This window comes from Parasteatoda tepidariorum, chromosome X1, assembly GCF_043381705.1.
Source record: "Parasteatoda tepidariorum isolate YZ-2023 chromosome X1, CAS_Ptep_4.0, whole genome shotgun sequence".
Classification (NCBI taxonomy): domain Eukaryota; kingdom Metazoa; phylum Arthropoda; class Arachnida; order Araneae; family Theridiidae; genus Parasteatoda; species Parasteatoda tepidariorum.
Window position 1 is genome coordinate 62,718,312 of NC_092214.1, and position 12,810 is coordinate 62,731,121.

A 12,810-nucleotide genomic window follows, 5' to 3' on the forward strand; every position below is an offset into this window, starting at 1 on the left:
GGATCCTCTGCCGAGGGGATAACTCCTCTGCTTTGATAGCCCGGTGATCTGCGCTTGAAGTCGAGCACTTTCCGGTAGAACAGTTTAACGAGGACCAATACTGCGCACCCTCAGTCTTTACGCAGGCTAATTAAAGTGGTTACGCACCCGCTCCTTGACCACAGCCAGTGATGCTTGACTTCGGTGTTCTACTGGGAGCCGTGTCTTTACGATCAGTCCACTGTGGGACTGGTTTTCTAGAGAAGAGCAAAGTTTCACACCCAACGTTCACCCAGAATCGAATACCATTCAAGCACTTAATTGAAGTAGGATTAACTTCGCGAATCATGGTTCCTTATTAAAATTGGTTCTACTTCATTTAAGTGCTTGAGTGATATTCGTTTGTAACTAGTTTGTAGTAGTTAGTGACTTCAGGATCCGTATCTACGATCTTTACTTTGCACTCCGATCCATTAGCTTTTTGTTAACCCTCTCCATAAAATGCTATAGTAGTATAGACTGTTAGAAGCAGCTGAATTCCGCACTATATAATTCCCTATTTGCTTGAATTTCAACTGGCTTACATCTCTTACCATATATTATTTTTAATTTCATTTCCTGCTTATCAAAATCAAGTGAGCTTTACCATGCATTCATTCTATACCAATCTTCAAAAGTAGTAACCGTCCCATATCCTCCTTGTTGAACTAAATCACTTTAAGAGTGTCCCGCAGTGGACTAATCGTTAACACATGGCTCCCAGCAGATCACCGAAGTCAAGCATCACTGGCTGCGATCAGTGTGCAGGTGGGTGACCACTTGAATTAGTCTGCGTAGGGACCGAGGGTGTGCGGTATTGATCCTCGTTAAACTGTTCTACCGTAAAGTGCGCCGACTTCGCGTGCAGGTTGTCGGGCTACCGAAGCAGGGATGCCATCCCCTCTGCAGAGGATCAAAATTGTGAGAGTATGTCTTCAGATCATCCTCAGGGATGTTTCCCAGACCGTCGCCAATAGCCCATTGTGCAGCTCTAGCTTGACGTAAATAAAATAAAATACCTACCTACCTACTTCAAAAGTAGTAGTTTCTCAAAGTAATTCTCTTTGGGGCCTCTCTGGCCGAGCGATATCGCCCGGCAAACACTGTGCAAAGCTTCGAGGTAGTGGGTTCGAATACCGCTGTTACCCTGGATGTATCTTCATGCTGTCCTTCTCTGTATTGTGCTATCTATCCTTTTATTTAACAAAGGTTTGCAAGCCTAAATTGAGAACACAAGCGTGCAAATGTATGTAAATCCAAGAAACCAATCAGGAGTTTTCTTTTAATTTTTTTAATAGTTAGTTAAGGAGAGACACGTGAAATTAATTACGAAGTTCATCTGATTGTCAACAAAGCAAATTCTGGTACACATTGTATAGTTTGATATAGCTGGTGAAGTTTTAAGCTAGCTTCAAGGAATAATTGTTAGCTGAAGTTTTAGTCGTAGATAGTAAGTGATTAGTTTGTACTTAAATTATTCTGAACTTTACTTTATTATTAGGGTTTTTATAATATTGTGGAGATTTATTTTTTATAATTAGTAAATTTGTGTTCTAGATTAAACCTCTTAATATTTTAGTTGTATCTTTACTTTTCTTTTTTTTTTAACTCTAAACTTATAAATTTTCTCAAATGAACCATATTTTACTAAGCATGTAACAGTAAAGCAGTAAATGTACTGTTTCATAAGATATAAAATTTTGACATTTTACTACATATGATACTTCAATTATAGTTTTGGGCAGCAATACAATTTAATTGCCGTAATTGAAATTGTTACAGGCTTATTTGGGAAAAAAAAATTCATTGAAAAAAACGTCATTCTGTCAAAAGTTTTAAAATTTATCTGAAATGTGCGATTTTACCATTTTTTGTTCACTATAAGATATAAATTTTATTTAGAAAGTTGTATGCTGATAATGTTTTTTTTTAAAGTTGATTTCAAAAGAATTTGAGAGTTTAAGTTTATCTTACATAGTCTATTAAATAAATAGCTTTTTAGCGTTTAAGTTAGGCTTTTAAAGTTGATTATCGAATTTTAGTAAGAGAAATTTAAAAAAAAATTACTTACGAAAACTAGCTAAAAATTAACATTTCCTTAGTTTTGATTTAAAAACAATTTATCCCAGCTAAACAGAATATCTGAAGGTTCTTCACAATTTGTTTTTAATTGCAATGTTAGCCTCTGATGTAAAAAAAATTCTCAAATTGGATTTGGTTAATTTTTTCCATCAACATTCGTAAATTTTTTGTGGCTAATAGAAACTCGTTGATTTGATTGAAATTCATTTGGTTGAAATTATATTTTTCATTATTTCATATTTAATTAGACTGAACTTTAATTTATAGCTAGAATTTATCTTTCTATAACCAGATCAAAATAATTATTTTACTTCCATTGATAACTTCTTTGCTATAAAGTTTAGTTTACGGTATTAATAATATACCGTACGTGAAACAAAGCATAGAGTAGTTTCATGTAATAGTAGTTTAACTTTTAGTAGATTAAAACTTAATCATAGCTGTCAGCACGGTGAAAACTTGAATGGCTATCAACCATATCGAATAGCTAAACTGTCATGTAATTTAACTTAAATTTTTCTTGCTTATAATATTTTTCCGAAAGTTGGAACTAGTTATCTTTGCAATTCATTAACTTATTTTTTTTTTCACGAGGGAATATTTCGGTTATATCTTTAACGACACTGCTAAAATAGTTTCTGGTTTTCATGGATCAAAAGAAATGTCTTAGTGTTTTCTTATGACCAAATTTTTGCCTACCGAGCTGTGGCTATTTTATTTCCCTATTAAATGCAATTTGATTCACTCTTACAAGTTCGAGTTAAAACTCACATACTATTATTAAAATCTTATCTGAATGAGTTGCTAATTATCTTTGGAAGCAATTCTCTATTTGGTTTAAATCATTGCAGATTTGGTTTAGCTTCAAGCTTAGTTTATAGCAAATTGATTTCGTTTCATTGAAAAATATTGCTTGAGTTGAGTTTCTATTCACAATAGATTAGGATTTTATCCAACACATTTATACTCCATATTTTACTAAATTAAGTATGGTGAAATCAAAAGTTTTATAAAATTTTTACATACTATTTTATTTATTCAAAATAAAGAATGAAAGATTCAACGAAGTTAATGTTGCGCTTCATTTATTTAGTTTTTTTCCTGAAAACATTAATTTAAAATTTTACAAATGGTTTTTCCCGATGTTTGGTCAAGACAAAAATTTAAAGCCTAAAAATTCGTAGTAGTTAAATAATATCTAAAGCGAATTTGTTTGAAGTGATTAATTTAACTATGACTGTTAAATTAATGTCTAAGACGAAAGTCCCGAAGTGTTAAATTTTTATAATACTAATTATTTTTAAGTAACGACGAGTCTCTTATACAATCACTTTTTCGTAATAATTAGAGAACGTAATAATTAGATTACGTAAAAGTGATTACGTAAGTATTTAGGGGACAAAAAAAAGAGGATGTCAAAACCTGCAAAATGATTAACGGAGATATTGGAAATATTAAAACCCATTCGATTGAAGAAGAATTTAATGCATCGAAACCTATTTTGAATGTAGAAGAAAACTCATAGAATGTTAGGGGCAGCAATTGGAAATTGTTTAACCAAATTGGTTTTTATGTTTAACATCCTCTTTTCTTCAGCAATTTTCCAAATTGAGATAGCGTTTTTGTTTATTCCTCACTTTAATAATAATTTACCATCCCACAATACACCCATTTAAATTTAGAGTGTTCGTAAGTTACATATCAAGGATGGGATTACATGATCATGTAATGACTCTGAATCGAGATTTCTAGAAAACTTTCCTATTTCTGCATTTTTAACAACAATTTATGTTTCTTAATTAACACCAATTTAATAGATGGCAAATTGGCAACATAACTGCAACTTGGCACGTAAAATAAAATATTTTTAGATATTTAAAGTTTTTCTCGATTTCCAAAGATTGTATTTAAAGTTTTTAAATTTTAATATTTAAATTTTCTTTCAGCCATGGATAAATTGGCGATTGGAGCTATCTTTCTGATTTTGTTCGTAGGCTACAGCAATGCTGCTTCTCCCTTTTTCATATCTGCGATTACTTCTGCTTTGGCAACAATTCCTTATTCTGGCGGACCAATGACTACTGGATTAGTTGGTGCTAAACTGGGTATAGGAACTAAGCTTCTTTACTACCTAGGTTATTTTGGTCGAAAGGCACCGTCCACGCCAAAAAAGAAAGCAGCTGCTACCTCAAAACTTCCGTCATCCTTCGGAGAAGGATTTTCTTCACCTTCTCAGTACATGCAATCTGGTGGATTTCCTAACAGTTTTCCATCTACTTCAAATTTTCAAAACTCATTTGGTGGTGTTGATCCCTCACAACTTTTTCAAGCACTTACTGCTCAAGGAGTTGATCCTAATGTGGTGATTGAAGCATTAAACTATGCTGGAAGTATGAATCCTGCTCAAAATACATTTGCTAGTAATGGAGCATTTGGTACGAGTGGATCATTTAGTGCTGGTGGTGGAGGAGCAGGTTTTCCAGTTAACCCAGGATTTTCATCAGCAATGCCGGGAGGAGCAGGTTTTCCAGCTAATTCAGGATTCTCATCAGCAATGCCGGGAGGAGCTGGTTTTCCAGCTAATTCAGGATTCTCATCAGCAATGCCGGGAGGAGCAGGTTTTCCAGCTAATTCAGGATTTTCATCAGCAATACCTGGTAATCCTTTATAAATATCAAACTGTTTCCAATATTGCATGCATAGTTTTAGAACTTATGACTTGAGGAATATTTAGCAGCATATTAAATTTCTACAACTATTTTTTCCATAATTCTAATTAATTTCTTCAAAAATTCATATAAACTTATTTTCGATAGCACACAAATTTCGAATTTTAAATCTTAACTTTTTCCAATTAAAGCATAGAAAGACTCATTTTATTCAAGCTTTAATCGTCCTAGTGTCTAAAAGGTTAATTACTTGAACAAAGCTAAATGTATTTATTTTGTTTGCAGCATGCACAGAATGAATCTAAAATATGTTTAACCTTGCTAACAGAAATACAGCCTTTAACGTATTTGTTCTGCATAAAATCTGTGAACTGACTTTTCTGTGGAAAGTACCAACATTAACTTTAACGAAAATGCATACATTAATATGCTTAAAGTCACGGGAAAGTACTATTTACCTCTCTTCAGGGCTGAGTTTAGCAAGTTTAGTGTCATTGAATGAAAATATTGCATAAACTAGATGTATTGAATGCGGCTTATAACAAGAAATCTATTTTTATAAATTTCTAAATCACCGAGATAATTAGTATACATAAATTCCATGTTTATAACGAGTAAAAAACTTCCATTTCAACTATTGCAATAGAAATTCTTTTTTCTGTTTAAATAAGCAAAATCATCCTAGAGACCTAGCGTAAATATATTGGAAAACATTGGTATAAATGTATAGTTTAAAAAAATATATTAAGATTGCTTATTTGAAAGACATTTTTTTATATCTAGTATCAATACAGTAAAATAAAAAACAAACATTTCACCTTATTTCTTTTCAATCTTAACCATTTTAAGTAAACATTTGGGTGACTACCGACCCTAAGTAAGAACATTGATCTTGTTTCGATATTCTGAATCATATGAAACAACGGTATCCATGACACAAATTTTTACGATAAATTTATGAAAACATTTAACTTCCCATTATATAAGTAATAACTTCAAAAATTATTTGATATTTCCTTAAATTTAGGAACCATATGGTTTGGCTCCCAGATTGATGAGAATTTAAAAGCATAAGTAAGGTAATGTCAAAGTTGATTAAGTTTTAAAACAATTCATATTTGTAATATAATTGGAAATCTTAAGATTCAGTGCTGCAACCTACACAATCCAATCACATTAATGTGATCACCTGTCAAAAGCCAGAACTACCACCTCTTCCTGAGTGTACCTCAAACAGACGTGCAGGAAGATGCTATCAGCGAGCTTAACTGCACTAGGTTATGTGGTTGAGGATACATGGTGTGAACAACCTGATTGAAGCAATCCTACAGATTATATATTGAGTTTATGTCCGGAGAGTTCGGTGGCCAAGGAAGTACAGTAAACTCATCCTGATGGTCTTCGAACCACGCTCGTACACTGTGAGCTGTATGACGTGTCGCATTGTCCAGCTGATAGATGCCATCATCTTGAGGAAAAGCAATAGCATGTAAAGGTGGGCATGGACAGCGAAGACAGATGCGAACTGTTGTTGATCCGTCACTCATGCCCTTCCACAATAAGGAATGCAACCAGATTGCAGCGAAAATATTCCTTGTGTTACTAAGCTCCCTCCTCCAGCTTGGATCCCTCCGGCAATTAGTTTAAAATGTTTGCTTTTAGACGTTCTATGCCACATACGTTGATGTTATTCTGCCTTGTGAAGCATAAAACGTCGTTCATCGAAAAAAAAACCCTGTTGCCACTCAATGGACGCTCAGTCAAAATACTGGTGCGCAAATTTTAGCCATCGTCGCCGTGCAGTAAGTAGCAGTACATAGTACATCGTCGTAAGTAGCAGTACATAGGTGCATTTACCAGGCATACTGTAGGTAGCCACCTTTAGTTCATTTAAGCAGTCATTTGAAAAACGGTTGCACATCTATTTACTAAAATGAATCTTAGCAGCCGTCGTTCACCTGTCTTCAATGGCTCATGGTGCACGACATTAGCCCCGACGCTGATTTTGGATAGCGCTATTTCGCCAGGCGCGTTATGCTTTTACCACAGAGGCTCACGAACAGTTTACACAATTAGCATTTTCGGAAATGCTAACTTTGGTTCGAAAGCCAACGATCATGCCTATTTGGACGTCGGAAAAACCACTTCGCTTCTGCATTACGCCAACGATTGTAATGTTTTCTATTTATCGCTTACATCCTTTGTATACACTCCACTGCAATGTGTTTCCACCTGTCTTCTATGATTGGTTATTTAACGTTGATGTTGAAAGTAGGTGGTGGTTACAATGTGTATTTTAGAAAATAAACTGATGGCAGGCTCCAAAAAGTAACTGTTTTGAGCAGCTCCTATTCCCAGATTCTGACCGAATAGTAAACAAAGCTTTCGGTTTGATTTAGGGATAGAGATATGATTGGTCGTAGCGCTTTTGCACTAGATAATGTGACCGGATCAAATCCCTCCACAACACTGCATCGGGTAAAATATTTGTTCTGATTATGCTACGTTTAACAGCAGTTGCGACTAACTTTTATTCTAAAATAATAAAAAACATTATCGCCATAACAGAACTCGAATTAAAATCTTTATTAATAAAATGCATTTAATGCGGCATCGGATCCGTTTTATATTGTAACTGTTTTCTGAGTAGCCTTCCGATAAATTTCAGATTTGAATGACCTACAAATCGCTTAGTTACAGGTTGTACCTTTTGTATTTTATAACCCTAATTAGCTTGTAACATTGATATTAACTCAGCGGCGCGACAGCCCTTGCGGGCCAAGGCCAACTGTGCCCCTCCCAGTTTCTTGACCTTGGACTCTGGGGTGCAGGAGCAGATGTTCCGGTCAGGTGGTCAGCCGAACACGGAACCCCCAGTGTTTAGTTCCCAAGCATGCTTGGTACTCATTTATCGACCCACTGAAGGGATGAAAGGCTGAACATTGATATTACCTTGAGTATTTAATATTGTTTACTTGAGTAGCATCCGGTTGCATTAACATTGACCACTTCATTCAATAAAATATTCAGTGGTCTGCAATACGGTATGAAGTCACGTCAATTTACTGAATCAAAGTTCAGTTTAAAATTTTGTACCTTAAGTAAACGATAGTAATTTCTTTTTGAAATTTAAAAGTAAAACCGAAAACTAAAGTTAACCTAGTGGTACATTCTGAGGTAAAACAAGTTTCTAAATATCCTCTTTTGCCTCGTCAGATGTTCAAATATAGATAAAATATGGACTTGTTTGAAAAATTTACAATTGGCCTATACTTTAATTATAATAATGGCTGAAATTATTTTAGGTCTTTATCTAGTAACAATTTTTTAATGTCTAAATGTGTGAAACTTTTAACGTTAAATTCATTGAATACAACGCTTACTAAAAACAAAGTAACCAACGTTCAACCAAATCAACGTTTCCCATTTGTTTAAATTTTTTCATGTTTAGTTTTATTTAAAAGAAAATTATTTTAATTCTAAGCTTATTTTACGTTACAAGTTAAAAATTAAGGAAAGGAAATCGTTCAGGCATAAAACTCATCTTGCAAACAAAACTAGATAAAATTTTTACTCAGTCTACACGAAGAGTAAAACTGTTAAACCAGACTCGAGCATTTATAGAAAAAAAAATTGTGGAATTTAATTTGTGATCAGTCATATTTTTCTTTGTGCTCAAAATTCAATCAACTAAGCAATGGCTAAAATTATGTCATTCAAACTTAATTGCGACAACCAAATACGCCACTGTTCCTTTAGACTGTTCTAAAACTGCATCGTATGCTTCTAAACATCATAAGCTTGACAAACTTATAGCTCTTAATATTAGTCTTGGATAAAGTGCAAAGTTGGAAATTCTTTGGAATGAGAAGTGTTTGGGTAGCGTTTCAAGTCAGACTTAATAGTTTCCCAAAATATCAAGAAGAAAAATTAGTTTAACATATGAAATTTCTTACTTCCGGAAAATAGTTTGGTAAATACAACTGAAGAGTTTGAGCAATATAAGTCACACTTTCAAATTTTTCAAGAGAACATTAAAGATGAAAGTAGAATTTTCATGCAAGTAATCGTACTTTACTGTTAGAAACGTGTTGAGTACTATCAGACAGCAATACTTATTAGCAGTTAAATGTAGAAATGTCACCTTTAAAAGAACATAGTTGATTACAATTGATCCAATCCTTTTAACCATAATTTGCTCCCATAAGTGACATAATTTTAGCACATAGATTTTTAGATTTTCTACTTTTAAGTTTTACAGTATCTTTTATTTTCCTGCCTATTTTGTTTAATTTCAAAATATTGAAATTGTTATTTGATCTTAATTGGATTATTCAAGTTCGTAAAAGATTTAAATACTAGTTCCACGATCCAGATGTTTTCTAATACTTCCCTCATTTCCTTTCTTTTTTCTTATCTCATCTCCTTTCTTTTATTTAATTTCTTGAGTTTCGGATTGAAACATTTTAGCCACAGCTGAAACTTTTTAAATTGAGGATTTCTCCTAATCAGAGTTGACAAATAGTAATCTAATACTTTTCTAATAAATCAAAATTCTTATAATTATTAGTACTATCATAAATTGGAAAGTTGTGTTTATTTTAGTTGGTTGCATTTATGTTAGTTGGTGTTTACTTATTTACTTTCAGATCAAATAGTTTGTTTTTGAAAGGAGCAATTTCCTTCGAACATATATTACTAGTATTCGATGAAATTCACTCCATGTCTTTTGTCTGTTATGTGCTTAATAGTGCTTAGTTAGTTCTGTTTGTAATTTTATACGAGACAAAAAGCTAATAACTAAATAAACTTTCCTATAATATTTACAGTATCCTACAACCTTTTTCTCTGCATAATGTGTAGCAAATCATCAATTTTAAGCTCTAGAATGAATTTTCCTGAAAAATATAATTAAACTTACAGCCCATCAATTTGCTGGACCCCAAGGAGGAGCAGGAGGCTCATTAAACCAACCTATTGCACCGGAAACTCCAGCTTCAGAAAATGAACCGGATGATGCGGAGAGCTTTTTCAACTTTTTGACAGATATGGATGAAAACACTTGCATTTCAAGATTAATATGCGACATCGGGAATGAGCCATCGTTTCTAGGAGAATTTTCAGAAAACATTAGCAGTATGGTTAGGTAATACATTTCCAATGTCTTTAACATTTCAACTGCACTGCTCTCCAAAAATTTAAATAAGTGCGGTTTTCTGAGAACAATTTAATGAATGAGTATAGAAACAAGAAATTTGGAAGGAATACGCACTAAATTGTTAATTGACTAATAGAAATTTATTTCAAACACAAGCATATTTAAAATAAAAAACTTGGCAGAACTTTCTAGACGATAAGTAGCCTCAAACTTACTGGAGTCAATTTTTGTAATATTTTAGACATCTTCCCACAAAACTGGCGTACTGTTTTCTGTGAACAAATTTCTACCAAGTTTATTCATTTTAAATAATGGTTGCGCTCGAGTTTATGCAAATTCTAAGGCAACCAAAAGAACTGTTTAACTTATTTCCAACAAATTTCTTGTTCTTTCGTCTTCAAATAAGATAAAAAAAGATTGTAACTTTAAGAGCTTTATTTTCAAAATATACTAATATTGTTTTTTCAGTTCGCTCAAGGTACCACCAACCAGTCGTGCTTACAAGTATATTGAAATAATGGAAAGAGGAAAGCAAGAAGGTCAGTGTAACGTAAAGTTTCCAGAATGTGGTGATGTTTCGTATGAAGTCGTGAAAAACATAGCTCCTTCTGTTAGTTTGCCTCAAAATGTAAATCCCGCAGATATAAACTTCTAATCAGCACCCTCAAAACTGATTTTGTTTTTAATTGTGAAAAACTAAAATTGTTTATAAAACAATAAAAAGTTAATTTTCTTTTTATTGTAGATGAATTTCTCAAAGCCATCTCAACACAAGCAACAGCATACGAAATACCAAATTTTAAAATTAGTAAATTGAAAATTTAACTTAAAGCTTTACTACATAGTCCATTGCAACCTGATTACAATCTTGTATAAAGCGTAGAAATTTAAAAAATTTTATAGATTGGTGTGAAATACCTGGAATATGTATTTACTGTAAAATACTTGAGCAAATGAGAATAAATTTGGCTCCAATTTTTCAGTTTTTGTCCAAAGAATGATGGAGTAAATGCTTCACTAGATGGCATACTTTTTTTAAAAGGAAAAGTAAATCGAGAGGACTGTAATGTAAAAATGTTTTTAAACAGTTTTAACTACACCTTTTAGAACTTCTACAAATGAATTTCGGATCTGCCAGTATTTGTACAGCATGAGGAACGTTTTATCTAGTGATAGTAAAATAAAATTAGCTTTGATAATTCTAGGTAACCTGACCAGCGTCCTCGAAAAACTAAACTGATAGCAAGATTTTTAAAAGAACATTCGGACACTTCTCTTTACTTTTCCAAATAAATAAGTCTGTTAGAGAATCTTTTTGGAATATTTGTTCTCAGAATATTAGGGGTATTTTCTGGTTTGTGGACGAAAGTCTGAATCTCTATCGAAAAGCTCAAATAGGCTATCTGAGGAAGAACACCGGTTTCCTCTAACTCCCTTCTGGTCAAAAGTATGGGAATGTATTACTATGTTTTCTTTCATAATAGTTTTCACTTTTATCAAAAATATTTTTAAAATTCCCATGACTCTTACTTTAAACTATGTTATGCCACTTTTCGTAAAGTCGCAGATAGTAAGTGATCAGTTTGTACTTAAATTATTCTGAACTTTACTTAATTATCAGGGACTTTTTAATATTGTTGATTTAGTTTTTTTGTAATTACTAAATTTGTTGTTTAGATTAAACCTCTTAATATTTTAGTTTCAACTTTACCTTGCATTTACTTTTTATTTTTACTCCAAACTCCCCAAAAAATTCTCCCAAATTAAAATTTTTTTACTTTGCATGTAAAAGTAAAGCATTGAATGTACTGTTTCATAACATTTAAAATTTTAACATTTTACTATATATATTTCAATTATATTTTTGTGTTGTAATGAAACTTCAAATATTGCCGTAATCAAAACTATTAAAAGCTTGCTGGGAAAAAAAAATTCTTAAAAAAAATAAGCATCACCCTTTCAAAAGTTTTAAAGTTTATCTGAAGTTTGCGATAATACCATTTTTTGTTCACTGTAAAATATAAATTTTATTTCGAAAGATATTGGCTGATAATGTTTTTTTAAATGTTGATTTCGAAAGAATTCGAGAATTTAAGTTTATCTTACATAGTCTATTAACTAAATATCCTTTTGGCGTTTAATCTTAGCTGTTAAAGTAGACTATCGAATTTTTAGTGAGAAATTTCAAAAAAAAGTTTACTTACAAAAGCTTGCTAAAAATTAACTTTTTCTTAGTTTTTATTAAAGAACAATTTAGCCAAGCCAAACAGAATATCTGAAGGCTCTTCAAGTAGTTTTTAAATTCGATGTTGGCATTTGGTACAAAAAAAATTCTCAAATTGGATTTTGTTAGTTTTTTCCAAAGTTCCTAAAATTTGTGGCTAATGGAAGCTCGTTGTTAAGATTTAAATTCACTTTGCTAAAATGATCTTTTTAACTATTTCCTACTAAGACAGAACTTAAATATATAGCTAGAACTTATCATTCTTATAACCAGATCAAAATAAGATTTCTTTTATTTCCATTAAAAACTGCTATGCTATGAAGTTTAGTTTACGATATTAATAATATACTGTACGCGAAAGAAAACATAGAGTAGTTGCATGTAATATTAGTTGAATTATTAATAGGTTAAAACTTAATCACAGCTGTCAGCTTGGTCAAAACTCGAATGGCATTCAACCATATCGAATAGCTATTTTTAGTTTGAAGATCTTTGAGTTTGGAGTACTGATTTTTCCATCCCGTCTTCTTGATCAGTTAGACAGAATTTGATAGCATTTTTGTTTCTCTTTACTGCGAAGGTCCTTCCTCTCCCCACCGAACTCAACGGTCGAAGGGGGGGGAGAGCAGACGGAGAGGGAAAATTCTTAATATACTTTT

General features: G+C 32.5%; 2 protein-coding genes across 2 annotated transcripts in view; one reads left to right on the plus strand and one right to left on the minus strand.

Annotated features, from left to right (window-relative positions):
• LOC107452630 (uncharacterized) overlaps positions 1–12,810 on the minus strand; it is a 479,485-nt gene that overhangs the window by 410,094 nt on the left and 56,581 nt on the right. The window lies entirely within an intron of this gene.
• LOC107452632 (uncharacterized PE-PGRS family protein PE_PGRS10-like) lies at positions 1,312–10,666 on the plus strand. The gene is made up of 4 exons (XM_043054211.2): positions 1,312–1,468; positions 4,047–4,757; positions 9,693–9,915; positions 10,396–10,666. The coding sequence occupies exons 2-4, from the start codon at positions 4,049–4,051 to the stop codon at positions 10,580–10,582; spliced, it is 1,119 nt and encodes a 372-aa protein (XP_042910145.1). The 5' UTR covers positions 1,312–1,468; positions 4,047–4,048; the 3' UTR covers positions 10,583–10,666.